At 36.7% G+C, this 26,464-nt stretch overlaps 1 protein-coding gene and 1 pseudogene across 1 annotated transcript; both read right to left on the reverse strand.

The window, feature by feature from the left end:
* Positions 1-12,805, reverse strand: part of LOC107597187 (secretory phospholipase A2 receptor-like) — a 17,915-nt pseudogene extending 5,110 nt beyond the window's left edge.
* Positions 12,806-13,363: 558 nt separating this feature from the next.
* LOC107597145 (integrin beta-6-like) lies at positions 13,364-26,219 on the reverse strand. The gene is made up of 16 exons (XM_016288090.1): positions 26,039-26,219; positions 24,881-24,960; positions 23,580-23,778; positions 23,098-23,344; positions 22,696-22,861; positions 22,449-22,610; positions 20,461-20,556; positions 20,004-20,093; positions 17,661-17,795; positions 17,012-17,277; positions 16,784-16,935; positions 15,583-15,805; positions 14,845-14,917; positions 14,271-14,409; positions 13,978-14,144; positions 13,364-13,867 (listed from the first exon to the last, which is right to left on the reverse strand). The coding sequence occupies exons 1-16, from the start codon at positions 26,091-26,093 to the stop codon at positions 13,778-13,780; spliced, it is 2,340 nt and encodes a 779-aa protein (XP_016143576.1). The 5' UTR covers positions 26,094-26,219; the 3' UTR covers positions 13,364-13,777.
* Positions 26,220-26,464: the final 245 nt, after the last annotated feature.

Consider the following 26,464-nt stretch of genomic DNA (forward strand, 5'->3'; position numbering starts at 1 on the left):
TATAATTAAAATTATTAATATTTTTTATAAATATATTTATTTATATAGTATTTATAATTCAAATACATTTATAATAGAATTAAATGCTCAAAATCAAACATCACAGCTCTTACTGTCAGTGTCGTATAAAATTCCTAGCCACAAATTCTGAGGCCCCCGGTAATGATGCGACATCTCTTTAAGGAAGAATCGACTCTCCTCATCATCTTGAACTGTCAGAACATCTGAAAAATTTCCTGAAAAAGGAAATAATCTTGTCAAGTTATACAAATACACCCAAGGATAATCAAAGCCACCGCTAGGTGAAGCTCTTGATCCAAAGTGCCATACCCTTCTTTTTACAGTGATTTCTCGCTTCCTCCAGGATCATCTTCAATAGAAAGTTTCAAAGTAATAGCAGCTCCCACGAAACTTCACCCAGGTCTCAGGACATACCACTTCATAAGAGAAAGCAATGCTTTCTGTGGGAGGACAAACAACAATATCAGTCAGTTTTCAACTATTCACAATTGATAAAATGAATCCAAAGACAGAGAGAAATGGACTCGCTCGGAGGAGGTTTGTAACAAATCGCTCCTGATAAGAGCATGTCACATTCAACGTCTTTCCACCGTCCGTTAACATCCATGGACACGCAGCCTCCATCTCCCATGGGCCCCTCTGGGTAATAATTAGACACTTCCCAGTTAGTGAAGGAAAGCTCACTGCCATCAGACCACTGGTGTGAGAGAGCATCCTATGAAGGTAGAGGGCGCTCTTGTTTAATACACAAATATAACCCATCAAACGACATGACAGTGTGATTTCAAAGCCTCCTTACATCTGTGCTGTACAAGCCGATCCAGTGTGGGGCTTTAAGCCTGTTGATCAGCACAGTGAGATAGGCCTGCTGAAACGGGTCTGTGATGCTCACAAGTGCTGCCCCCTTCTCCAAACATGCTTTCTGGGCCTGATACCAGCTCAAGTTGCCGTGGATGATACAGTAACTGTGGTTCTTATACTCAGACGAGTCCAGAGAGGAAGCGGTGTAATAGGATTGTGTAGGATGCTTGGTGATGTCTGAGATAAAGTAGACATGCACCGATATTAAAACCAATAAAAAAGCTGATAATTAGCTTCATGTTATGGTCACTAACCAATAGAATGTCATATTATTTTGTGTAAATAAATTACTAATCAAAATCAATCATTTTCAAATGCTGCAAGTGAATGTTATGGAAACAAAATCTCAAAATTGACCAGTGGCTGAACAAAAAAAGGTTAACCTAAAAATCTCAGGTCATCCAAGATGTAGATGAGTTTGTTTCATGGCGGAACAGATCTGGATAAATTCTGCATTCCATCACTTGCTCACCATGCACTGTGCAGTGAATGGGTGCCGTCAGAGCGAGAGTCCAAACAGCTGATAAAAATAATCTACAAGTAATCCACACCACTCCAGTCCATCAATTAACATCTTGTGAAGTGAAAAGCAGCATGTTTGTAAGAAACAAATTCATCATTACGATGTTTTTATCTTCAAACTGCTGTTTTTGGCTAAAATAAGAGTCCTCTATCCATAATATTGATTTCTCCAGAGGAAAAGTGGCCTCGTCTTAAATCAGGAGAGAAATATGCACAGATTAAGCACTGGTTACAAGTGAAAACAGCCTGAAACAGTTCTACACAAATATGATAACATTAGATGGACTTTTTCACTGGTGGAAGCATTATCATGGATTATGGACTATTTAGTATTTTGGCCAGAAGTGACGTTTTAAAGATAATACGCCTTAATAATGGATTTGTTTCTTACAAACAAGCAGCTTTTCACTTCACAAGATGTTAACTGATGGACTGGAGTGCTGTGGATTACTTGTGGATTATTGTGATGTTTTTATCAGCTGTTTGGACTCTCATTCTGACGGCACCCATTCACTGCAGAACATCCATTGGTGTGCAAGTGATGGAATGCTACACTTCTCCAAATCTGTTCTGATGAAGAAACAAACTCATCTACATCTTGGATGACTTGAGTATATTTCCAGCAAATTTTCATTTTTTTGGTTGAACTAAGTGAGTGATAAATGATGACAAAGGCAATATAAATGTAAAATTATGAGGGAACATGTGTCCACAATTAAATATTGGTCAGTGCCAATGATTTAAAAATTAAAAACCTTGCGGCTTCTGGCAGACAAAGCCATAGACGCTCTCAGTACCGAAGTCGTCTTGCCATAGCCCCGTCACACGGAAGTTGTGACTGTTGGACAGGTAAGTACAATGAGATCTATAATTAGACACCTGCAGACACACACAAAGAAAAACATTTAAAAATAGAAGAAAAAAAAAAACTTTGACATTTTCAAATAAAATTGAAATCAAATTACATTTAAAATATATTAAATCCCTTTATACCTCCCAGTTATTATAGCTGACTGGCTTCCCGTTGCTCCACTTGAAGGAAAAAGGCCCTGTGCACCAATCCAAACCCCCGCTGAGCAGCCATGAAGCAGCATGACGATGTAGGCTTCAACCAAAAGATAAAAGCCACAAAAACGTCAATACAAAGAAACATCGGAAACTATAATATAATGAAGATGTGATCTTTACCTTGTTCAATTTCGTCCTCTATGGACACCAGAGATCCCTGATAGGATGAGCAGATGGACCGAGCATCCAGCCAGGTTTTCCCATCTCCCGGAGGGGCTGGGAGATGTAGAAACAGACACTGGCAACCAATCACAAACAAGCAATTCTTAATGATACAATAAAACCCAAGAACCTAAAATGGAAAACAAATAAGCTGATTTCTGTAGATCATATCGGACAGAAACATACTCTATGCACATAACATGGTGCGCAAATTAAAAAATGCTCTGTGTAAATTCAAACCGCTCATTTGCGTACTGACATTGCTGACACGGCTATTAATGCACAGTCACCGTTTTAGATGGACTAACTGAAATACTGTATAAGATTTCCATTCAAACTGAAAGCAGAAATCTTCAAGTTCACCGATAAATTCATATTTAAAAAAGTAAATATTAGCATTTTATTTTTAAGTGTGCTATAAAATAATTGTATTTCTATTCAATACTCACTTAATAGTAATTCATCATTTAATGCTTCCTAATTTATTAGTAAGAAAAAGCATGAGCCTACAGTATTAGCAGTTAATTAAAATATGTTTTACTGAAAAACTGCTGTCTTAAAACATCCAGCTGAATTATGTTCTGTATAATTTGGATGCAAAAATTGTATTTGTACAAAAACATAAATAAATAAAGTGACACTAATTTGTAAGAGCAATATGAAAGGAGCATGCACTTTGAGAACCACTGATCTAGTTTACATTCCCACAAGGCTGCAAAAGCAGCTTCTAGTGTATGTGAACCTCGTGTCCGTAGTAGAACCAGTTCTCTGGGCAGCTGCTGACATAGTGAGGCTCGAGTGGGTCCTCCACTAAAGACACCGTTCTGCGCTTGCACACGTAACCATGTCGATCCTTACAGCTTCCTGCTGACCACTGACCTGCGCAAACATCATTGATAAGCAGTGTTTGAGTACACCAGATAATGCTACTTGTGTGTGCTTAAGTGATTGTGCGTGCATATATATCGTTTACCAGATTGAGATGACATCTGGATGCAGTTTTGGCCAGGCTTTCGGTAGAATCGACCATTTTTCCAGTTCTCATAATCCAAAGCGGATCCATCAGTCCAACTGCAGAGAGCAAACACATATAAAACCCAACATGAAGCCTGCTTCACACTGTATGCTCCTCTTGTGCTCCTTCACCTTTCTTAAAGGTAAAGTGTGTGACTTCTGTAATATTTGCTGACCAAATGTAAAAAAAAAATAGTTTATTTTGAACTTAAAATCATAAGAATGATTTTTCTGCCTTTATCTTTCACTTATAATACATAACAATGAATAAATAAATAAAAAATTTTTTTTAAATTATACTGTAAAAGAGACTCATTATGGTAGTCAAAGAAAGGCACCTGAGACCATTGTGACCGCTGTTAGCAGACAAACCAATCCACCAAAATTCAGAATCCTAAAAACAAAGAAACAAACAAATATGCTCTTTTATATAAACACATGTAAATATTATATTATGCATATATGTATTTACACATACTGTTCCAAATTTTGTGGTCAGTAAGATTGTCTCACATGCTCACCAAGGCTGCATTTATTTAATAAAAATACACTAAAAACAGTAATATTGTAAATAGAATAACATTACAAACAACCGTTTTCTAATTTAATATATTTAAAAAAAAAATTTGTGATGTAAAAACTGAATTTTGTCACATGATCCTTCAGAAATTATTCTAATATGCTGATTTGCTGCTCAATAAATGATTCTAATATGCTGATTTGCTGCACAATAATTTTTTTATTATTATTATCAATGTTGAAATCAGTTGCTTAATGTTTTCTTTCATGAACAGAAAGTTCAAAAGAACAGGTTTAATTAACTTTTGTAATATTATACATGTCTTTACTGTCTCTTTTGATCAATTTAATGCATCCTTGCTGAATAAAAGTAGTAATTTGTTAAAAAAAAAAAAAAACTCTTACTGAGCGGTAGTGTACATAAAGAAATGCATATAATACTTTATTAATGTGTTCTCTGATGAAGTCCAGTTCCTCAGTAGAGTGAACGGAGAGCAGATCAGCGCCCATCATCTTACAGGCCAAGGAGACGGACTCCCAGGGAAACGGTTTACTGGCAAAGTAATATTCAGCTCCTCTGAAAAATATCCACGGCTCATGTTCTGCGCCATAAACACAAACGAGTGTCATCATCATAAACATCAGCAGTGAGGATCAGCCTCTATAGTATTTAGCTGTTCTGTACTAACGGTCGCTGTACCAGCACGGCTTGACCAACTCCACACCTGAGCAAAGCGAAAATCAAACACCTACATTTCAACAGCTTTTGTTTTTTTTTTTGCACTTTTTCCAATAAAATACAAAATAGTGAAATGCAAATATTCATTGAAACCAGTCTAAGCTGGTCTTTGATGGTAATGAGTTTTTCATTACATGTTATATCCATACACGCAGGGCCGGAGTGGGACTCATTTTCAGCCCTGGAGTTTAATGCCTTAGACTGTTTTTTTTTTACTGGCCTTTTCAGTGCTTTGCGCTTTCTATTATCCATTGTTCATCTTTTTTTTTTTTTTGCTTGCATATCTTCATCAACTGACATATATACAGTATATATATATTTTTTTTTTATCAAGGTGCCACTGTCAGGGGAGTCAAAAGATAATTACGTCATCATTAGGGTTGCCAATTAACGTCAGAAATGGAAGATAAGGGACAATTGTGATTCTTTAGTTTATTCTTGTATTCTTGTAGAAAATAAGTGTTATAACCGCATTCAAACTAAACGTTTGTGTTAACATAATATATGTATGCGCACTGTATATATTTATACACACACACACATATGCATATATTTTAGAAATATATGTAATATACATGCATATTTATGTATAATCATACATAAATTATGTAAATCATAAATTTATGTAAATCAAATCACATGTAAATATTTCTTAAATATATATACATGTATGTGTGTGTATTTTATACATATACTGTAAATATAAACAGTGCACACACATATTATGTAAACACAAGGTTTTATTTTGGATGCGATTAATCGCGATTAATCGTTTTGAAAGCACTAGTTTATTTGTATAGCCTCTATAATTTATATTTGTTTATTACCTCTATTTTTAATTTCTGTTCTGAATAAAGCTACATTTAAAGGATTTTTTGTGGAGTGAGGACAACTAAAGTACATGTTTACAGTGTTTAAATGTTTCATATTATTGAATATGCATTTTTATTTACATTATTTCTTAATGAAATAATAAATGCAACTTATCTGTTTGTTTGTTTTTCTCAAAAATGCAATTTTGACACTAATAGTCAGGTAGGATTTCCGGAAAATACTGTTAATTTAATACTACTTTGAGTAGCAGCTGCTGACATAGTGAGGCTCGAGTGGGTCCTCCACTAAAGACACCGTTCTGCACTTGCACACGTAACCATGTCGATCCTTACAGCTTCCTGCTGACCACTGACCTGCGCAAACATCATTGATAAGCAGTGTTTGAGTACACCAGATAATGCTACTTGTGTGTGCTTAAGTGATTGTGCGTGCATATATATCGTTTACCAGATTGAGATGACATCTGAATGCAGTTTTGGCCAGGCTTTCGGTAGAATCGACCATTTTCCCAGTTCTCATAATCCAAAGCGGATCCATCAGTCCAACTGCAGAGAGCAAACACATATAAAACCCAACATGAAGCCTGCTTCACACTGTATGCTCCTCTTGTGCTCCTTCACCTTTCTTAAAGGTAAAGTGTGTGACTTCTGTAATATTTGCTGACCAAATGTAAAAAAAAATAGTTTATTTTGAACTTAAAATCATAAGAATGATTTTTCTGCCTGTATCTTTCACTTATAATACATAACAATGAATAAATAAAAAAATAATTTTTTTTAATTATACTGTAAAAGAGACTCATTATGGTAGTCAAAGAAAGGCACCTGAGACCATTGTGACCGCTGTTAGCAGACAAACCAATCCACCAAAATTCAGAATCCTAAAAACAAAGAAACAAACAAATATGGTCTGTTATATAAACACATGTAAATATTATATTATATTATGCATATATGTATTTACACATACTGTTCCAAATTTTGTGGTCAGTAAGATTGTCTCACATGCTCACATGCTCACCAAGGCTGCATTTATTTAATAAAAATACACTAAAAACAGTAATATTGTAAATAGAATAACATTACAAACAACCGTTTTCTAATTTAATATATTTAAAAAAAAAATTTTGTGATGTAAAAACTGAATTTTGTCACATGATCCTTCAGAAATTATTCTAATATGCTGATTTGCTGCTCAATAAATGATTCTAATATGCTGATTTGCTGCACAATAATTTTTTTATTATTATTATCAATGTTGAAATCAGTTGCTTAATGTTTTCTTTCATGAACAGAAAGTTCAAAAGAACAGGTTTAATTAACTTTTGTAATATTATACATGTCTTTACTGTCTCTTTTGATCAATTTAATGCATCCTTGCTGAATAAAAGTAGTAATTTGTTAAAAAAAAAAAAACTCTTACTGAGCGGTAGTGTACATAAAGAAATGCATATAATACTTTATTAATGTGTTCTCTGATGAAGTCCAGTTCCTCAGTAGAGTGAACGGAGAGCAGATCAGCTCCCAGGGAAACGGTTTACTGGCAAAGTAATATTCAGCTCCTCTGAAAAATATCCACGGCTCATGTTCTGCGCCATAAACACAAACGAGTGTCATCATCATAAACATCAGCAGGATCACCCTCTATAGTATTTAGCTGTTCTGTACTAACGGTCGCTGTACCAGCACGGCTTGACCAACTCCACACCTGAGCAAAGCGAAAATCAAACACCTACATTTCAACAGCTTTTGTTGTTTTGCACTTTTTCCAATAAAATACAAAATAGTGAAATGCAAATATTCATTGAAACCAGTCTAAGCTGGTCTTTGATGGTAATGAGTTTTTCATTACATGTTATATCTATACACGCAGGGCCAGAGTGGGACTCATTTTCAGCCCTGGAGTTTAATGCCTTAGACCGTTTTTTTTTACTGGCCTTTTCAGTGCCGCCTTTGCGCTTTCTATTATCCATTGTTCATCTTTTTTTTTTTTGCTTGCATATCTTCATCAACTGACATATATACAGTATATATATATTTTTTTTATCAAGGTGCCACTGTCAGGGGAGTCAAAAGATAATTACGTCATCATTAAGAAACATTTCTTTTTACTGTCAATGCTGAAAAGAGTTTTACTGCCTTTTTTGTGTGGAAATCGTAATACATTTTTTCACAATACTTTGATGAATAGAAAGTTTTAAAAACACCATTTATTGGAAATAGAAATCTTCTGTAATATTTGTCACTTTTGATCTTCAGACCTTGCTAAACAGAACTACATAAAATCCCCCAACTTTTGAATGGTAGTGTATAGAAAAGTAAGAATAGCATATTTAATTTACTTAATATGTGATTTTACCTGGACTGGGGCAGAAGCCCCATTTCTCATCCTGATTTTAGTGGTTAGTAGTGGCACACCAGAGGTGACGGTCCTCTCTGCTCTCAGAGGTACAATCCCAGAACCATTTATTCTTGTATTTGAAGGGTATGGAGCAGGTCATGCCACGGGAGTTTCCTTGTAACGTGTGGATGTCTGTCAACATCAAGAAAACAAACAGAAGCTGTATGACTGCAGCCACATCAAATAAACCTCATCAAACAATCCACTGAATGCAACAGGTTATAGTAGTCAACCGAAATGTGACTTCAGTCGTCGATACCGATATTTAGACAGCAGGTTGACTGCAGTTTAGTTTAGGTAACTTTAAATTTTAAGTAATGTGGTGTGACCGAAGAATTCAGGAAAAAAACAAAACAAAACAGGAAATGATATATCATAGAGATGACCCCTGGTAAACGTCAGTAAGTCCTAAAATGTATTATATAGTGAACAGATGCATTTTAAATAATTGCTAAGATCTTCATTGGCCAAATAAATTAACTTTTCACAAAAAAATAAAATTCACTGTTTTTTGATCCTGACACAAAACGACAAGCTAACATTAATTGACTAATCATATCAGCAGCACATGTGAAAATGTGATTGAGTACTAGTCAGGTAAAATCACCATCATACTAAATAGACTGTAAGAGCAGACTGATGGGGGGAAGAAGCGCTTCCAATCACTGTGTTCTTGTTAGCAATGGTTACCTCCAAAGAAACACGTGCAGCCATCAGCGCTTTGCATCAAAATGGCCTCGCATGTAAGGAAATTGCTACAAAGAATATTGCACCCGAAAGAACCATTTACCGGATCATCAAGAACTTCAAGGAGAGAGGTTCGACTGCAGTGAAGAAGTCTTCAGGACGTCCCAGAGTGTCCAACGAGCGCCAGGACCGTCTCCTCCTGAGGAGTCAGCTACTTTAAAACTTATGATATGCTTATCATTGTTTTTCAGTATACCATAGAAACATGTGGGAAAATAATCTACAAATACTGAAGCAGCAAACTTTGCAAAACACAAAATTTATATATATATATTATTATTATTTATTTTTTTTACGATTAAGATGTATATTTACATGTGTTAAAAATGTAAGAATGTAATATTTTTCATATATTACATATTATATAAATTCTATATATGTTATGAGAAATATATTACTTTTTATGTGATGGTTACATTGAATTGCAGTCATTACATCGAAACTTTTCTTGAAAATTAAATAACAAAATTCAAAACCATATTAAAACAACATCAATACAAAGAACTTGACACATTTGTTTTGACAGCCATTCACACCAAGGATGATAATCACAGCTTTAACTTTAACTACAAAGTTTTAATAATTGTTCTAACGCTATAAGAATAAGCTATAACGATAATGAAACAAGAACAATATTGTTAAAATTTCTTTCAGAAAAGTGTTTTTCCAGATAATCTGTCTGTGTTTTAATAACTGGATGCAGATTTACATAACACTATTTCTCATCTTTAATAAATGTCAGTTTGGGGCAAGTAGTCATTTTATTGGGGCTAGATGTTATGTATTAAGTTAACCCATTTGTTAAACATTTACTGTCCAAAAAAGTGTAATTTTTGTGTCAACTTTTCTATGAATTGTTTTGTGTTTTATGGTTGTTTTACTGTTAAAATTGACCTTAAAATACTACTTGTTAATGGCAAATGGATTACCATTTGTAATCCTTGTAAGGATTGACCATGTAAGGTCAACATTAATAATGCTGGAAATGTTCATATGCCTTTTTGTAGCGAAAAAGTGTGACCCACAGTGTCCCCTGTAGTATTTTTCCTGTAATTTCCAACTGACAATGGAGTTTAATAATACCAACAGCCAATCAGAAGCTGCCTGATTTAAAAAAAAAACTCAAACATTTAAAGCGGCAGGCACATTTACAAAAACCCCCAGAACATTATCGTCTGTTCACAGTGCGACCAGGCTTTTAAACTAGATTTTTACTTTTGATTTATCGTATTTGTCCCTGATACTCGTTTTTTTTTTTTTTTAAATGTGTCTGAAGACATCTTGCCTTCATATGGGTAAGCGCATGGCCCTTCACCGGCCGCCCCGTAAATCCTCCACTGATGCAGAGCGGCCCTATTCGCCACCACTTTAGAGTCCACCACCGCTAACTTATTATTCATCGCTCCATACAACATGCTGCCCCCACAGCGCCACTACATGGTTGGGAGGGAAACGTCACACTCAAAGATGCCCACGTCAGGCTGCAGCAACTTGGTCGTGTTGATCCCTAGACATCGATTGGTGCCCAGATTGTAGAGACGGTGCCGGGACACCCATTTCCAAAGCAGGGCGGCAGACGGGGGCTCACAGCTGGTCAGAGACAGACTGGACGAGTCCGCTGAGAGGCAAAGCTTCCACGACCCGCTCTCCAACTGGAAAAAACCTTTACCTGAGTCACACAAACACAGATGCACAACAACATCATACATGGCCATTTTTTAATTGGTCAAGCTAAAGCATATTTTCTTGTCGTGTCAAATACACTTGGGAGATGTGAGGCCCTGGGGTTTTTGACCAGTGGGAAAAGCCTTTCTTTAGGAGTATTATATAGCCATTTACATGCAGAGCCATGTTAGATTATAAAGGCCAGTGATATTGGAGATTCGAAGGCATTCAGAGGCACTGAGGTATCAGACAGGCCTGATTATGCAGCGAACAGATAGAAAGATAGAGCTGCTATCTCCAGTTTCACATCCACAGAATGGGGCTTAATATTTCAGAGTTCTCAGAGCCGTCAGGGCTGAGGGTCTTTTGTGGGTGTTGACACGAAAGAGTAATTGAAGATACAGGGTGAAGACAAAGATATTCTCAAACAGTCGAACACACAGGGTATCGTCAAACTTCAAAGGGAAGCTACGCATTATCCTCGCCATATGTCTGAGAGCAGGAATAAGCTTGGAAGAATAGGAAGTATGGGATTTTCTTGTCTGGTAGTGATATTTCTATTTAGCATATGCTGGGAATGGGAATAATAAGTTAAGATATTAAGGGTGAATACTAGTAAAGTATGGCACATTCTGATCATTTTTTATCTGCAGTGTTTTCAAATATGTTAATAAAGCGGCTTACTCCCTCACACAATCTTGAAATGGAAAAGATTAGATTCACAGACAGAAGCCTGAATTATTAAAAATATCAAATAAAAATATAAAAATTTGGAGCCCTATCCTGAAACACTTTATTGAGACAAATATGTCCTTGTGTTTTCTGTACCTTTTTTCTATTTTTATATAGCCTATATGTGTGTGTGTATATATATATATATATATATATATATATAAACACACTCTAGTTTGGGCACCAAGTCTCACTATTAACCATTGAGTATGACTTTCGCCTCAATAAACTGCTTAACAGTTATTAATAGTTAGTAAGGTAGTTGTTAGGTTTAGGTATGAGGTAGGATTAAGGGATCTAAAATACTGTCATGCAAAATAAGGCATTAATATGTGCTTTGTAAGTACTAATAAACAGTTATATGCTCGTAATAGGCAAGCTAATAAGCAATTAGTTTTGCTCCCTAAACTAAAGTGTTATACAAATATGTTTGTTGTCATTCACTTATCATTAAGTCATTATAAATATGTTTCTTCTGTGGAATACAAAAGACATTTTGGGGTGAATGTGTCCTACTATACGTACCTGCATTGCTCCTCCTTCTTGAAATAAAACTGAATGTGTTCCACGACATTGAATAGCTCAGTGACAGATTAATCATTTCCTATGTGAGATCATAAAACCCTCTGGAACCGCAAGATCCAAATGGGGCAGGTAGAACGGGTTGTTACCGGTCTGAGTGAGGGTGTAGGTGTGTGTTTATGCATGTGCTGACCTCAGCTGACCCTGTTTATAACCAGCGGGGTGACACAATGCTGGTTCCCAAGTAACGCACATTATGATAAATGCATACCTGGAATGCAATGCTAGTCACTTTGGATTAAAGCATCTGCCAAATGCATGAATGTAAATGCAAATGCTCTGGGACTGTAACGAATCAGGCTGTTGGACAAACTTCAGAATCCCACTGTGTCCTTCAGCGGGGGTAGTACTTGTGACATTCCATTCATTAGAGGAGAAGTCATGCACTATACTGTATTGTCTGCAAGAATTGCTCAGTTTGAAAGGCTTTAAGAGAAATGTGGACAAAATGGCAATGCACAAAAACATGTTTAACAATGCATTGAATGTTCATTAATTGTAAAGAAAATATATGGAATCTAAGCTTTCAATCTTTCAGTCTATTTAAAGTGTATTGACAAACAGACAGAAAAACAGATAGATAGATAGATAGGTCAACATGTTTTCAATAACTTTTTTGAAAAAGACAGCTTTTTTGTGTCCAGGTCTTTGAGGTATAGGCCTGTACAAAAACAAACCTGCAATGAAAATATTCTTAATGTAGCCTACTTTTTAAAGTTTTGTCCAAACGGCTTCTCTGTTGTGTCATGTGATGAGCAGCAGCCAATCGGTTTGTTTGTGTGCGGTTACAGTAAACTTGCACTTGCACTTACTGGACAGTTCGAGAAGTTGAGTTTTGTTCCAAACTTCAGTTTTGTCCCACACTTCCGCAGCAGCACAAGCTAAATGACTGACATAAAACAGCATATAAAAGACAAGAGTTTGAGCATGTCCTCGCATTTCCACTGGAGATGAGCTCGCCGCATAGACTGCAGCCTGTTTTTCACCACACTTTCCCTACGAAAGGGATTCTCTACGTCACTGGTCTCTCTAAAAGGCCAAACATATTCCTCTCCTCTTACAGCCCGCCTACAGTGTGCAGTGTCTGACTAATCGATTATTGTGAAACCATGTATTTGGCCAGAAAGTGACCAATGGCGATAATTATATTAAATATTCCATTAAATATACAGATTATGTTTTAACTCACTGTACTGCACAGAAGCTGCACCTGAAGTGATTTATATTACACGAAAAGGGGGATTTACACTGTTTAAGGCTGCACAAAGCATCACATATGCATTTACACAGTTTGCAGAAATAATGTTATGACTTAATATTTTAAATATTAAACCATTAACACTTTCGATCACAGTGCATGCAGCCTTAACTTGACTGTGTGAAGATGCATATAGAGAGAAGTAATGTGAAACTCAAAAAATTTTTATGGAAAACCATCAAATATATTACAAAACACAAGTAGACAAGACTTTTTTTTTCTTCTTTTTTTACATTTGATCCAGCAAAAGCCATAATTAATCATATCTAATTACAAAAGGCTCAGCCTCAACTAACCAATCACAAACATCTGTCACAAATAACTACATTTTGCTGCAACAACCACAAGAAACGCTAAATGTAAAACAAGAAGATCCAGTGTTGCCCAGATTTAACAGTACCTTTAGCACTTTTAGCAGCACAACACATTGTTTAAATTATTTACAGTTTTTAAAATAAATTCCCTGCCAGTATCTGACAGTCCTGCCCCCAGCTTACAAGCACACACACACACACACACACACACACACACACACACACTCTCTCTCACTCACTTGTACAGTACAAGAAAATAAATCATTCATAAAAAGTAATTGCTCCTGGTAAATAGAAGCCTGCATTTTGTGTTTTAACACACAAAGGTGGTCAGTAGCCCTAAGAAATATCCCTCTTCTGCTGCCCTGCGCTTTTGTAGGTCACATTTTTAAAAGTTGATGTCGAGCTCCTGAAAAGAGGATTTGTGCCCTGGGGACAAAAGAGGGATAAAACAGAGTTATTTAAAGTATATTAGGCTTTTAACACATTCAAATAAACAGAAAATTCAGTGTAATGCTCTCTTGACAATGTTATCATACCGACTGCCATTTTGCTTTCGCCTTCTCTGCCTCAAACTTGGCAACCTCTTTCCGGTCATGGACAGAAACAAGAAACTTCCAGATCACAAGGAGAGTAATGCCAATAATGAGGACAGACATGCACACGCCCAGAGCGATCAACAGTGCGTTTGGCGGCTCAGGGCAGTCTGAAGGAGAGTTATGCACAAACAATTAAAAAAATAATATGGAACTTTATTCTAATGTGTAATGCCACAATGTATAAGTAAAACTGTATATGTTCATGTATTAAAAAAATTTGTCATTAGTCTCACCGTAAAGCTTGGGGTTGTAAATAATGCTGCCGTGATCACTGTCCACCAAGCTGAATGACAGTAGACAGTAGTCCTCATTCTGTAAGGTGCACAATGCCGCCCGACTCTCCTCAAAATCTGACAATAAAAATATATTACACTTACATTATGAATTTAGCAGATGCTTTTAACACACACACATACACACATATATATATATATATATATATATATATCCAACGGGTCCTTAGCTTTGACGTGACACTCCACACAAGACCTGCGGGACACAAAGACAACATTTAAAAAAAAAAATCCCGTCGACCCCACAGAGAGTTCGTCTCTAGAGGAAGCTTTGTTTTGTGTTCTTTGTGAGTGTTTTTCCCAGAGATGCACTCTCTCATTTTCAGTCTCATTCTCTCTGTATTGCTCTATCACAGAGTCAAATGACCCGCAGGGTGACAGGACCTTTAGTGGGAAGGAAATGCAATACTGCAGAGCTGCCACATGCCTTTTGGTGCTCATATATGCCCTCTGGAAATGAGTGGACAAGACAACTCATAAAAACACACAGAGCTGCCCACACACACACACACACACAATAGTAGTTGCACTTCACAGCACACTCGTCCAACGGGTCCTTAGCTTTGAGGTGACACTCCACACAAGACCTGCGGGACACAAAGACAACATTTAAAAAAAAAAAATCCCGTCGACCCCACAGAGAGTTCGTCTCTAGAGGAAGCTTTGTTTTGTGTTCTTTGTGAGTGTTTTTCCCAGAGATGCACTCTCTCATTTTCAGTCTCATTCTCTCTGTATCGCTCTATCACAGAGTCAAATGACCCGCAGGGTGACAGGACCTTTAGTGGGAAGGAAATGCAATACTGCAGAGCTGCCACATGCCTTTTGGTGCTCATATATGCCCTCTGGAAATGAGTGGACAAGACAACTCATAAAAACACACAGAGCTGCCCACACACACACACACACACAATAGTCATGACAAAAATTGCTCTGAAAGCCGAAAGCTGGAGGTCCATTTAAAATAAGCGATAAGAAACAAATTTTCAAATACACTTACATGTATTAACGGCAATAATCACATAAAAAAATGTAACAAATATTCTTCTAATTAGGCCATTTATATAATGAAATTATAGAAATTATATAATAACATAAATATTAACATCTCACAATTTCTTGAACTTCTTATTACAAAAATATCAGACAGCCCACAATGATTCAAACCAGATTGTAGCCAAAACAATTGGCTTTCGATGCTGCATTTTCATTATGAAACTCAGTTTTAGTCACAGACAGACATGCATGTCTTTACCTGGGCAAGCTACAGATATCTCCACAGGTTGGGCACCTTTGGCACCACTCTCCTGAGGCTCCGGGAACGGTGCACTCGCACTTCCCACACACACACTTGCCCCGTCCGCTGCAGATGGAACCATCCAGAGACATGCATGAGCTGTTGCTGGTGCTGCAGTTACAGAACTCTCCCATCCAACCGCTGTGACACACACACTCGCCACAGTCACATTCCCCGTGACCTACACAAACAAGCATAAAGGAAATACATACAACAATATTTAAAAAAAGACAAAGAAATTAATGCTTTAAATCAGTATGGAAGCATTATATTGATCAAAAGTGACAATAAAGACATTTATAACACAAAAAAAAATGTATTTGAATTAAATGCATTTTTTTTATTTACTTTCCTTATTTATCACAGTTTCCACAGAAATATATACACTATTAATAATAATAATAGGAAATTTTTCTTGAGCAGCAAATCAGCATATTAGAATGATTTCTGAAGGATCATGTGACACTGAAGACTGGAGTAATGATGCTGAAAATTCATATCTGCGTCACAGGAATAAACTAATAATATTATTATTAAGTTATTTTAAACTAATAATATTTCACAATATTACCATTTTTACTGTATGCATGATCATATATTGCAGCATTGGTGAGCATGTGAGATATTAAAACATTAAATATAAAAAAACCTAAAAAATGTCATTATTAATAATAAATCAGTTTTATCAGTTCATAAGTTTGTTAATAATTACATGCTGATTCATTCATCAAAATACCATAATCAATGACCAATATTTGCAGAAAACAGCATTTACCTTAATTTTATTAGCATAAGTTAACATTACACTTTTAAGCTAGACAAAGGCTTCAAACATGAATTTTATTAATTTCATTCATTATTTTCACAGTTTTTTTAAATAATTGAATCACACATAATAATTGTGATAATCACCTTAAATCGACAGCCCTAAGGTAAATATAAAAAGCTCACATTGCACACTTGCACTGATATGCAAATATACATATAAACATGAGACGGCCCGCATTAAACCCCTCCGCCCGTGTCCTCCCGAGTACAGCAACTGTTTTAGCGATTGTCAGCGTGTTATTCTTTCATTAACATTCCACAGATCAAATATCCCTCCCACAGTGCCAGCGCTTTCTTTCCCTCCACTCAAAGGGTTACACTGGGTACTGACCTCCGCAAAGCTCTCCTCTGAACCTGAGGCAGGAAAAGTCGTCGCACTCGCAGTACGGCCCGTAAACGTGTCCAAAATTGGACGGATGGCACACACACTGTCCACAGAAACACTCACCCAGGCCGCTGCACATCTCCACACCTTCATGCGCCCTGCCACACACATAATCTTACATTAAAGTATGTCTGCCTGCCTCGCAGGAAACTCTCCATGACCTGCAGTTCTCACCTGCAGTCGCTGATTTGTTCTTGGCCTTCTGTGCACTCACACTTCGGTCCCACGAAGCCTGGATCGCACACACAGGTGCCACACTCCAGCGCCCCATGCCCTCGGCTGCAGAAGGTGCTGTTCGCTTCGGGGGTTTGATGACAGTCACACACACACTGAGACTCCAGTTCGATCTCCAGGGCATCTTGGAAACCCACCGGCCGCAAGGAAAACTGCCGTGGACCGGCAAGACAGCCTTTTAACTCGATCGTAACATTAAAAGATACCTGAGTGAGAAAAGATCACTTTTGTTTTGATTGCTTTGAGAAATTGTGTACGATTCAAATCATTTTCACAGGACATATTGCGCAAATATTTTCAAAACGTGTTCAACTTGTTCGGCGAGGTTTGTTTGTAAGTGTCAGGAAGTTTGATTGATTTAAACACTTGTTTAAATGCTGTCATGTCAGCACAATGGTGCAACAAACTATATCAATATTATAATCATTGCATTATAAATCATACATGATGTGACATGTTTGTTATTTCATCAAACAGATGTATGACACGTGACAGGCATTGTTTTTTGTTGTTGTTTTTTTTGTTTCAGTCGTGTTTTAATCTACCAAGAGAAGCATTACTGTAAGGAACGATTGAATGAAGAACTGACCACATCACCAGCTTTGACATTGGAGCAGTTTTTATGTCCGGTGATGATGGCCCCGTCCTGACAGAGTGCTGTGAAGGAAAGCTGCAGATCCTCAGTGTTGCCCAGCACCTCCAGATCGATCTCTGACCTCAGTTCCTGTCAATCAAACAACAGACACGAACAGTCCGTTAATGTGTGAAGAGTATCATTTTTGTAATATTTGAATGTAAAAACTTTCCTTCGAGCCAGTCATTACCACAAAATAAACCTTGACAGGGTGATCAGGACCCCAGTGAAGAGGCTGATATATAACTAGAGGCTGATATATAACATAACTAGAACTAAAAAAATGAAATTAGAAGTAAAAGAGAACTCATTTTGGTAAAAGCATGCGCTGTTTGAGAGAGCGATGTCAGAGAGGCGACCGCACGTGAAGACGGTGCTCATAGAGCAGGAGTATTGAACGAAGATATTTTTGCTGCTTTATAGGCCTTAATGGTTAAATACACACAGTTGTATGTGTCAAAATGCCTGTCTTTGCAAGCATTCATGTAAACACAGTAATTTAGGTCTTAAGTGAAAGCAAACAGCTGAGAAAGAAAACGTGTAACAGTAGATCCGGGCAGCTCTTAAAGTGACAGCAGTCTAATATTCCTGCTGTCTGTCATTCATGTTAATGCAAAAATAACTATATCATGATATATAACATTACCGTGAAATAAAATTACTCATATGATATAAAATTTTGGTCACCCCTAGAATCAAGTAATTCATAAAGCTGGGTATTAAAGAAAACAAATAGTCGAAACCCTGTGTCAGTTAATCAGGATCAAAAATGTATCAATGTTATGTAAGTATGTAAGATTGAGCACCTGAGCAGCTCATCGTGTGTCTGGCTGACTCATGTGCCGAGTCAGCAATACGAGCACACCAGGTGCCAACACATCCAGAGCGACGTTAGACTGTCAACTTTAATTCAAATAGTCTATTCTAGCTTATTTACTGAGGTTTGTCACAGACTTTACACTTCAATAATACGCCACCATAGTGGAGCTGTGTCAGGTAGGGTGGGATGTGCAGTGCTCAGGATGTTTCTGGAGGGGTGTGATGAAAATTAGAGTGCAGGCAGGGGTAAGAGCGAATGGGGGATGGAGAACGGAGATGAAGAGATCAAACAACAGCCATAGAACGAGTGCAGACACGCTCTGTGAACACGGCGATTCTCATGAAAATGAACCGAGGGGGTTAAAGGGAAGGGAAACGTTGAACAGATAAGATGCATGTTTGCATGAAAAATAATTCCCAATAAATAATTCTCTCCCACATTTGGTAAACCTAGTGAAAAATAAATATACTAAAATGTATTTGAAACATTTATTTCATGCTAAGTATACTACAAATACATTTACATATCTCTACACTTAATAAAAATACCCTGCAGTTGTACTTTTAGTATTCTAAATTGGAACAACTAAGTTTGTGCTTAATGCACTTTAATTGTGTGGAATTACAGTATGGTCTAACTTAAGTATCTGATTGTGCTAAAGTGGAACTATTGCAAGTGTACTTCAGGTACACTTTAAATATCTTGTATTTAAAGACCAATACAAAATAATACAATCCTCATCAACAGCGACATTAAAATACATTTTAGGCTTAATATTAAGAAATGTGCATTGTGCACAAGCAGTACTCCAAATAAAGTTTAATTATATTTTTTATATCAGCAAGTCTCGAGCGATATGTCAGTGAATATGTTAACAGATTTGAACTACACTTAGTATGAAATGCATGTATTTTAAATATATTACTTTTTTACTTAGGAATTTCTTCCTACTAATAATTACTTATTCAAAAATCATTTGTTTTCTGCTTTTTTGCATTTCCTCAAAGATTAACAAACAAATATAATAAATGAAAAATAAAAATATAATTTTATCTATCTATCTATCTATCTATCTATCATATTTTTATTTTTCCTTTATTATATTTTTTCTGTTTCTTTAAAAAATATATTTACAAAAAAAAATATTTATTTATTTTTCATTTGCAATTGTAGCTACGAATTTTACAGATAGAATTCAAAAGCTCAACCCATTTGAACTAATCACTAAATCACTCACAGTTTTAAAAAACCTCATCTATGTCAGCCTGCAAAATAACATTTCCTTAAATCAGCCAAACTGGCAAAACATTCAAAAGACCACAGAAATCCAAACGCTAAAGTTTGCAAAGCATAAAAAACACGTGCATGATCATCAAATGTGTGAATGTTGGCCTAATAGGGCCATTATTTCCATGAACCGTCCAGGAACACTCTCACATTACCCGTGATACACTGAGTCTTGTGAAGACTAACTGTACCTTATATGAGGTCATGATGAGTTGCAGAATGTTCCTTGAATCGGATGCCAACACCCCCACAGTAGCACCAGGAATCAGACTTGCATAATTCTATCAGAGAGGCAGAAGAAGGTGGTTAAACATCAACTGCAAACTCCTGGAGAGCAGCCACAGAATTTGAGATGTGGGAGAGCGATATGGAGAAAGGGAGGGAAGACGAAAGAAAAGGAGAATTTAGAGAACATAAAATATTTGTGTCATGAGAGGTCGGTCTGGGTGATGTGATAAAGACTGTGTTTAAGCATGTTGTAAAGAGAACTCAATACAATAGTGATTCATGCAGTCTATTCACACACTGACATCTTCCTTCAGGTCTTCTCAGGTTCCACATACACAGAAAAACACATGCCTTTTTGTTTGCCTCATTGTGGCCTAAAATGAATAAACATGAGAGAAAAATCCCTTACTCTTTTCTCACCTCATAGTTCTGCCTCTGATTGTCTGTCACAGCGAATATAAGGAGGATATTGTTTTCAACCAGTTTGTCCACAAGCTGCCCTAATGTTGGGTACTCCTAAATACAGATGAGAAAAGTACCAAATACAAGACACTCAGTCAGACAACAAATTCACAAGAAATACTGCAGGAGACAGGACATACCTACATTCATTTGTTTAAAAAAAGCATTAGTCAATTAATTAATTTAGATTTAAAATATAGTAATTAAACAAGAACTCAAAATAAATACGTTATAAAGGAATATTCCAGGTTAAATGCAACTCAAGTTACATTGACAGCATCTGACAATAATACTCCGAATTATTACTGTAAATGCTTTCAAGTCAAGTCATCGTTATTTACATAGCGCTTTTAACAATACAGATTTTCAAAGCATCTTTACAGTATTAAATAGGAAAATAGTGAGTCAATAATGCAGAGGGACAGCAGAAAACACTCAATTTTCAGTTAAAGGCAGTTCATCATTGAATTTAGTGATGTCATCATCCAGCTCAGTTCAGTTTACACAAAAATCACAAAAAAATAAAAAATTATATATATATATATATATATATATATATACATATACATAGAGATATATACATATATAGTGTATATATAATAAAAAAATGAAGTGCATATTTTTGTGAAAGTATTTACAGTAATAATACAGTAATAACCCAAAATTATTTCATGTCAACTACCAAAATTATTTTTTTCTAAAGCCATCAATGCTACCTTTGTCAGCTCAACACCACATTTAATTTGATCCAAATTAAAGGCCTTAACAAGGGTTAGTTCACCCAAAAATGAAAATTAGCCCATGAATTACTCACCCTCAAGGCATCCTAGGTGTATATGACTTTCTTCTTCAGACGAATCCAGTCGGAGTTATATTAAAAATTTACTTTGATCTTCCAAGCTATTTAATGGCAGTCAGTGGGTGTTGCAGTGCATCAGTACAAAAGAAGTGAAATAAAGCGCATCCATCCATAATAAAAAGTGTCTCACACGGCTCCGGTGGGTGAACAAAGGCCTCCTGTAGCGAACTGATGCGTTTTTGTAAGAAAAATAACCATATTTAAAACATAATAATCAATTTAATCTTGCTTGCGCTCACTGTTCCTGGCGGATGACGTAAGATGTCGGCGTTGCGCATGCGCCGCTCAGAAGTGACGAACGCGGAAGCGCAGGAGAGAGATCAAAACAAAACAACGGTCAAGAATTAGAAGTACAAAACGAGGATTTGTAAAGAAGAATGTTGGAGGATTTCGATATAAGCCAAGAGGAGACTGGTTTTCCTTTGCTAAAGTAAGGAAACTTTGCTTCTTTTGATCCTGTAAACAAACGTTGGTTTTCACGAGACTCACTGGCGCATGCGCAACGCTGAACTCATACATCAGCCGCCCGGAACTGCTTCCGTGTACAACTGTTGGCGCAGGCTAGATTAAAATGATTATTATCAAAAACGCATCGATTCGCTACAGAAGGCCTTTGTTCACCCCCCGGAGCTGTGTGAGACACTTTTTATTATGGATGGATGCACTTTATTTCACTTCTTTTGGACTGATGCACTGCAACACCCGCTGAATGCCATTAAATATCTTGGAAGATCAAAGACAATTTTTAATATAACTCCGATTGGATTCATCTGAAAGAAGGAAGTCATATACACCTAGGATGGTAAATAATGGGATAATTTTCATTTTTGGGTGAACTATCTCTTTAAGTGAAATATGTCTGTTCAACTGTACTACTTCTTGGTATTATCTTGGTGTCGATCGTTCAGCCGATGAAATACTGAAAATATGTGTTTCCAAAAACTCCATCTATCCCTCCCAGCCTTATTTGTTTCAAATGGAATACTACTATAGAGGTTAATTTCTAGTCATTGTAACCTGGAATATTCCTTTAAGTGATCCAAATTTCCTGAATACTCAGGAACTGAAGCTGCAGACTTCACCTTACCAGATGGGCAGTCATGGAATACTCATTATTGTTGTCCAAGTGACACTCTCCATCATTGGGGACAACGATGCCGGACATCTTACTGTCCATCCCAAAATGAGAATCTGCATCGCTCACGAACACCAACAGCTTCATGGAATCGTTCCGCCAGCCAATCCTGTCCTGAGTTGACAGTGACATTGCCAGAAGTTGAAAAAAATGGTGTTCTCTCCATAAAAGCGAAGCATTTGAAGGGAAACCGACTCACCCCGCACACCGCTGCCTGCATGATGGCGTCAAAACCGCACTCTGGCACGTCGATGTTCGCCGATACCTGCTGCTTTGAGATGATCTCATTGAACTTGTCAGTACTGCTCGTTAACGACAGAAGGTGTCGGTATCCAAATGTGGGGAGACATTCAAAATCAACACTCCTGCAGAAGAGAAGCATGATTAAAAATGGGTTTCTATTGTCTGAAACGGTTCATCGCTCACTTCTAAATGGACGATGATGTCATATGACGTAACTCACTGAGCTCAGTGGTCATAAACATGATCGGTTGAAATTAAATCACACTTTCCCCCCATTGATGTCCCATTCATCTTACTTCTTGGGTTTATACTGGCAGACCCCTCAGATCTGGCTAAGCTGGTGTATTATGGGAATCACCTGCAGGGATTGGCCAACTCTTCGCGTGTTATCTTGATGAAAGGCAAAACTGGTTTCTCTACAAAGGAACCGAATCCTAGTCTGAATTTGCTGGTAAGCTTAGCCATCTCTTTTGAGAGCGTCGAGCCCAAGTCTTTGATCATTTTCAGATCATCATACATAGACGCTGACAGGTCCATCAGGTAATAAATGTCCACCGGATGGTCCTCCGGTTGCTGCACTCGAATCTGAAAGGTCAGCTGGCTTCCTGTGGAAGAGAAATGACAAACAAAGCTCAAAACAACATGTACAAATGTTTTCCAGGTCAGAGTGATCTTCGGCACCAGTAGACATTGTGTAGTTCATCTGTGGTTGGTTTTCTGTCACTTAATGACTAAATCTTTCTAATCTTACATTCAGGGGAAGTACCTCAGCAGGAGAAGCAGCTGTGGGTAGAGAGACATTTCTTTGATTTTCAAATCTGTGTCACCCATTTTTTTTACCTGGTCTAAGCTGGAGGCGCATCTTCTGTGGTGCGATGTACGAAACGTTAGTGTGGCCGGCGCTCTTTCCTAAGCCTTGATCCTTCAGTATTTTGACGTTCGTGACGGGGAACTCCACGAATTCGCCAGAGCATCCCTTCTGAAGAAGAGCCTCGGGTGTGTCGCATCTCTCGTCGATTGAAAAGAAGTCAGTGAAATTCTGGATAAAAAATAATTTTCATTATTTTTGGTAACACTTTACCAGTTTTTTGTTGCATAGCGACATAAGACAGCTAAACTAAAATGTATATATTATATTATATTATATTATAGTGATTTGACTTTACAATGTAAACCTTTTTTCTAAATTAATAAGGTAATAAAACAAATATTATTGGAGTATGTTGTACATGAATATACTCTTTTAGTCTTTCTGCTTTAAAATTTCACATTGTGAAATTTACTAAAAATTTCTGAGTAAAAATGGTTGAAAAGCAAATCCTTTGCTATTTTTTCAGTGTATTCCCTAGAAAAAATATCCTATGCTATAATTTATTAAAAATACATTTATTTAATTCTAAGTATTAACTTTTTTATTGACACATCACTTAAGACTTACTGATATAAATTATAATTACACTTTATTTGGAGTATTTCTTTATTGCACAATGCACGTTTCTTAATAATATGCCTAAAATGTGTTTTAATATCACCATTAATAAGGATTGTATGGTCTCTGTATAATATCGGTCTTTAAATGCAAGATATTTAAAGTGTACCTGAAGTATACTTGCAATAGTTCCACTTTAGCACAACCAAATATACTTCACTATATATCTTTATATGGACTTCTGTACAGTTAAAGTGCATTAAGCACAAAATTAGTTGTTCCAGTTTAGCAGACTTTTAAGTATAGCAGCTTAGTATACTAAAAGTACAACTGCAGGGTATTTTTCCTGAGCATAAATATGTAAATGTGTTTGTAGTATACTTAGCATGAAATAAATGCTTTAAATACATTTTAGCATTTTATTTTTTTACTAGGGTTATCCATAATAGTGGAAGTTTGTCTTTGGCTTCACACCAGTGGTGCAACATATACATACAGCTGTGACTGACAATAAGATTTTAGTGCATGTGCCCTATAGCGCCTTCCTCATGGCTATTTTTCAATTAAAAAGAGGATGTGAAGAATCATTTACTACCATTGTTGCTACAGTGTATTGTACTGTACTACTTCATTTTTTTGGAGTGAACTATCCCTTCAAGAAGAGTTTGTTCAGTGCATTCTGAAACATTTTGAAAGCAAAAGCAGTTGTTACCTGTAGTGTGCACCAGGCGCACTGTGGCCCCAGCTGCAGACACTCGTCACAGGAGAGAGCGTTAAATTGAGAACACGTCCCTGCACACGACACAGCACAGCACAGCGTGGTTTGTGGATGCGGTTCGCTTTTCTCAAAGCAACAAAGTTTCTCACGCAACATCAAAACCATAGAGAGTCAGCTGATATATTTGCTCTCTGCCAAAAAGTAGTCTAAGCAGCAAGTAAATTTACACTAAAAATGAATCTTAACTCTGAACCTGCACAGGTTCTATTCTATTACAACAATTTATGCCTACACTGAAAAAAATGTTTCATTCATCCAATTAAAAAAAAAATGTGGGTAATGAAAGGGCAAGTTATTTATTTTTCATTGGCTCAAGTTAAAAAATACCCAAAATTGTTTTAATTGGATGAATGAAACATTTTTTTCAGTGTAGGTCTTTTTAGGTGAAACCAATAAGCAGCAGATGAGATGGACTGACGCATTTGTGAGTGCAAAACTGCTTACACTAGAAAAAGAAAATGGGTTTGTGGTTCACTCCCAATCTCTGTCTTCCCAGCATGCACTAGGGCATGAACAGCAGCATTTTTTGGACTGTTTACAAGTTTAATATGTATTATTTTTGATGTTAATTTTGTTGTCATGATTAGTAACGTCTTGTCTTGTGATGTCAGGATGAGTTTGTTCCTTTGTGTTTTATGTACCAAGCTTCAAGGTCTGTATGTAACATTTGAAGGTGATTAATATCTTCACATAATGAGCATTTATATAATTATGTGACAGTAACAAGAACTTTACTCTATTTACAGTACATAGCTACATTTCTCATGAAAATATGTGAGATGAAGCGTACATATTAAACAAATTTAAATGTAAATAAGAGCAACTATAGCCTTAGAAGATTTAAAATGACAGATTTGAATCATCTAAATAGGTTTGGTCATATTGGTGCGGATGTTCAAAATGATTTAATTTTTAAAACAAATATGGTTTAATAAAAAATATTGAAGGAAATAAGTTAGCTAAAAAAAAACGTAATATTGCTCTAAATGATTGATCATTTTAAAGGCGGATTTAAACGCTGAATGAGGAACGAAACTGCACGTAGCCTATGTTCTGTATTTGTGTGATTGATCAAAATGTCTTCAGTCTTACCTCCGACAGTGCCGAGCCAGAAGTGAAGGACAATGTAGAGTGAAACAATCCCCATTAGTCCTCACGGTTTCTGATCACAGGAGAAAAAATCAAGTTCATATTCTCAAGCAAGCAAACGCGGGATGCGAGCATGTAAGCGCGAGCGGGTCTGAGCTCACCTGGACAGACAGACTCAGCGCGTGCGCTTACCTGCTCAACCTTTATATGCACTTCCGTGCAAGTGAGAACACAACAGGTAAGTCACTCTCTCACAAGGGCACATATCTCTCTCACACACACACACACACACATATGTGTCTCAACACAACAATCTTGTGATGTCAGGATGAGTTTGTTCCTTTGTGTTTTATGTACCAAGCTTCAAGGTCTGTATGTAACATTTGAAGGTGATTAATATCTTCACATAATGAGCATTTATATAATTAT

Source organism: Sinocyclocheilus grahami, unplaced genomic scaffold (assembly GCF_001515645.1).
Source record: "Sinocyclocheilus grahami isolate Dianchi unplaced genomic scaffold, SAMN03320097.WGS_v1.1 scaffold229.1, whole genome shotgun sequence".
NCBI classification, from domain to species: Eukaryota; Metazoa; Chordata; class Actinopteri; order Cypriniformes; family Cyprinidae; genus Sinocyclocheilus; species Sinocyclocheilus grahami.

Excerpts from the sequence above, each read along its gene's own strand:
- LOC107597145 (XM_016288090.1), bottom strand. The coding sequence starts at position 26,093 with ATGGGGATTGTTTCACTCTACATTGTCCTTCACTTCTGGCTCGGCACT. Across the intron at positions 16,936-17,011 it reads GAACAAATCAGCGACTGCAG|GGCGCATGAAGGTGTGGAGA; the intron begins GTGAGAACTGCA and ends TGTGTGTGGCAG. Across the intron at positions 13,868-13,977 it reads CGAAAGCAAAATGGCAGTCG|GGCACAAATCCTCTTTTCAG; the intron begins GTATGATAACAT and ends TTTTGTCCCCAG.